This window comes from Zingiber officinale, chromosome 4A (genome assembly GCF_018446385.1).
Source record: "Zingiber officinale cultivar Zhangliang chromosome 4A, Zo_v1.1, whole genome shotgun sequence".
In the NCBI taxonomy this organism is placed as follows: Eukaryota; Viridiplantae; Streptophyta; class Magnoliopsida; order Zingiberales; family Zingiberaceae; genus Zingiber; species Zingiber officinale.
In genome coordinates, this window is record NC_055992.1 from 227,786 (window position 1) to 231,011 (window position 3,226).

At 33.0% G+C, this 3,226-nt stretch overlaps 1 protein-coding gene across 1 annotated transcript; it reads right to left on the bottom strand.

Moving 5' to 3' along the window:
• Nucleotides 1–567: 567 nt before the first annotated feature.
• On the bottom strand, nt 568–2,629 carry LOC121969077 (atherin-like). The gene is made up of 2 exons (XM_042519004.1): nt 2,597–2,629; nt 568–1,014 (listed from the first exon to the last, which is right to left on the bottom strand). Exons 1-2 carry the CDS (start codon nt 2,627–2,629, stop codon nt 568–570), a joined length of 480 nt encoding a protein of 159 aa, XP_042374938.1.
• Nucleotides 2,630–3,226: the final 597 nt, after the last annotated feature.

The following is a 3,226-nucleotide window of genomic DNA, read 5'->3' on the forward strand; positions in this document are numbered from 1 at the left end:
ACTAAACTAAAAATAATAATAATTTAACACCTGTCCCATGGCAAAGAAATTAGAAATTTTAAATTCTAGTAAACAAAATCAAAACACTATAAAGTATAAAAAAATTCTTTGCTTTTGATTTCGAGTTTAAACTATGAGTGAGAAATGTTCTATTATATATTTTTTTGATTAAAAAAAGAAAGAAATTGTTTTTTTTCTAAAGTAATTAATAATCTGGATCATGTGAAAGGGAACCCTCGACACGCGTCTTCTCTGTCCAATTGACAAGGGAAACATTCCTCCAGAGTCCTTGTCCACTTGATGGAATGTTAGCGATCAAATTCGTACTTTCCCAAATGATAATTAGGACGTGTTTGGTTCAGGGTTATTATGGATAACCTTGATTATCTGTATAAGATTATCCATGATAACCGTGTTTGGTTCAAAGTTTTTTTAAATTCCGAAGTTTTTCTCAATTCCTACACGTCATCAAACGTCATCAATTTGGGCATATCACCAGGAATCAAAAAACCTCCATCTGCCTTGGTTTTTGCAGATTCCTGAGGTTAAGCAAAAAATATTCCTAAATTAACCTTTGATTGGAGCGAGCCGAGGTCGTCGATCTGGGCGGTCTCGTATCAACAGCGAGCCAGTCGGAGGTGGCAGCAGGGGGTAGGAGAAGGGGATGGCGGCAGGCGGCAGGCGGCAGGCGGCAGGCGGCAGGCGGCAGACGGCGGGAGTCGCAGCGGGGCGGCGGGAGCGTGAGCGACGACGTGAGAGGGAGAGCAGGCGGTGCGAGGGGGCGGCGGGACCGTGAGCGGCGGCGTGAGAGGGAGAGCAGGCGGTGCGAGGGGGCGGCGGGACCGTGAGCGGCGGCGTGAGAGGGAGAGCAGGCGGTGCGAGGAAGAGGCGAGCGAGGGGGGTGGCAGCAGGGGCGAGCGAGGGGGGTGGCGGTAGGCGGCGGGAGCCGAAGCCGGCGCGTGAGCGAGAAACAGGCGACGCGAGGAAGAGGGAGATACCGAGATTTGTTTTTAACTTTATTATTTTAATTAAAACCTTATTAAATTCACATAAATGGAATAGATTTAATTAAAATCTAATTAAATTATCTAAAAATTTCCTAAAATATTAACAAACAATTAAAATATTATCTAATTTTATTTATATATATCATTATTAATAACAATATTATCATTATTAAACTAAGGATAATATGATAAAATATCATACTTTATTAAACTAAAGATAATATGGTAAAATATCATACTAGGTTATATACTAAAATCTCCAAACAAATAAAGTTTTATTGCATTACCTAAATTAAACCAAACAACATAGGTTATGTTTCATTCCTCATAACCAAGGTTATGTGATTACCTGATAATCACATAACTAAAATTATATGTGATAACTTAAACTAAACGCATCCTTAGAGTTATAATGATTGCATCGATTGGACTGATCATTGCCAAAGATAGCAATAAAAGAAATTAATAGAAATATTATGAAAATTAATAATAATCAATCTGTATGTCATGCTAAATTTTAAAAAATATTAATTTTTTTTTAAAAAATAAGATTCATCAAGTAAAGCTTAAAATTTTGATATTTTACTAAACCATGCATACCTATTTTTTATAATATCAAAATGTTTATTTCTATTATATATTTCTTTTCTTTCTCGTTTAAAAATTCATTACTTTTAATTTACGTTATTTAATTTATTGTTTCAATTTACACGGACGAATTTAAATCTGGTAGTGTTAATGCACTAATGAGGATTTATGACAGAGACGGACACAGGGAGTCAGGGAGGCGAGTGGGGACGACCACCCCTCAATTTTTTTTAATTTAAAGCAAAAGGTATAGGGGTAATGGGGGCCACCATCACATCTACGGATCTACCCCACTAACTTTTTATTTTTTATTTTTGCCCAGTCATTCAATATGATTTTCTTAATTTCATCTAGTTTCAAAGAGTATATTAATTTTCTCCCTTCCGGATAGTGCGATGATTAAAATATCGAATATTATTATATGAAATATTGAGATTGAAATTCAGCGTGACTGAATATAACCTCTCTCATATTTTGATCATTTGCATCAATGGCTAGTAGTCATCCATGATTTACCTCCTCCGTATTGGCGAACGGGTTGGTTGGGACATGAAATTAGCTAAACATTTTATTCGAACAAATGTAGAACCAGAATGGATGGTTTTGTGCTTATTACCAGTTCTTCCTCCCGAATTGAGACCAATCATTCAGATAGATGGGGTAAACTAATGAGTTCGGATATTAATGAACTCTACAGACGAGTTATTTATCGGAATAATACTCTTACCGATTTATTAGCAACAAGTAGATCTACGCCGGGGGAATTAGTAATGTGTCAAGAAAAATTGGTACAAGAGGCCGTGGATACACTTCTTGATAATGGGATCCGTGGACAACCAATGAGGGGGCGAACGAATCACCTTCTGCCACAAAAGGATATTAATTTTAATTTGAAGTAATTTGAAATTCTTTATATTCATCTATTATAAATTTCGTCTAAAATTTTATTTTAATTTTTATAAGAGTGCTTTCTATCAAAAAAATTATTTTAAACTACTTACAGAAAAGCGCGAGTTATTTGAGATGTGCACCATCTGCATTAAACTTAAGTATGCATTTCATTGTTAATTGATCTTAAGTTTAATACAATTTTATCGCTCATTTTTAAAAATATATATTTAATCAACTGTCCAATCGTTAATTCGTATACCTAAATTGATCATATAGATCTATCTAGCAATTTTATTAAATTATTAAAAGAGTGATATTTTTTTTAAAAACATCATAAAATATAATATTTTTAAAAAATATATAAAAAATAGTGATAAATTCTGTTGGGTTATCCTAACGGTAAACTTATACTAAATTTATTTTATTGAAAAATAAAATGTTAATAAAAATATGATAAATTTTTATTAAGATTTTATTAAATCTTGAAACCATTTTAGTCTACATAATTATTTTTAAGATACAATTATTATGTTTATTTTTTCCTTGTAAATTTAAAAATATAGATATACTTTAGGAGATCATTCGAAATTTAGAATCCACTTAAGCCTTTTAGATTATTCTATGGTCAGTTTTTTTGAAATGTTTTCATGTGAATATATTCATACTATCAATTAAATATATATGAAAATTTTACATTCAAATAATAGATGCATTAGGAAGCTATTATAGCTCACTTATTT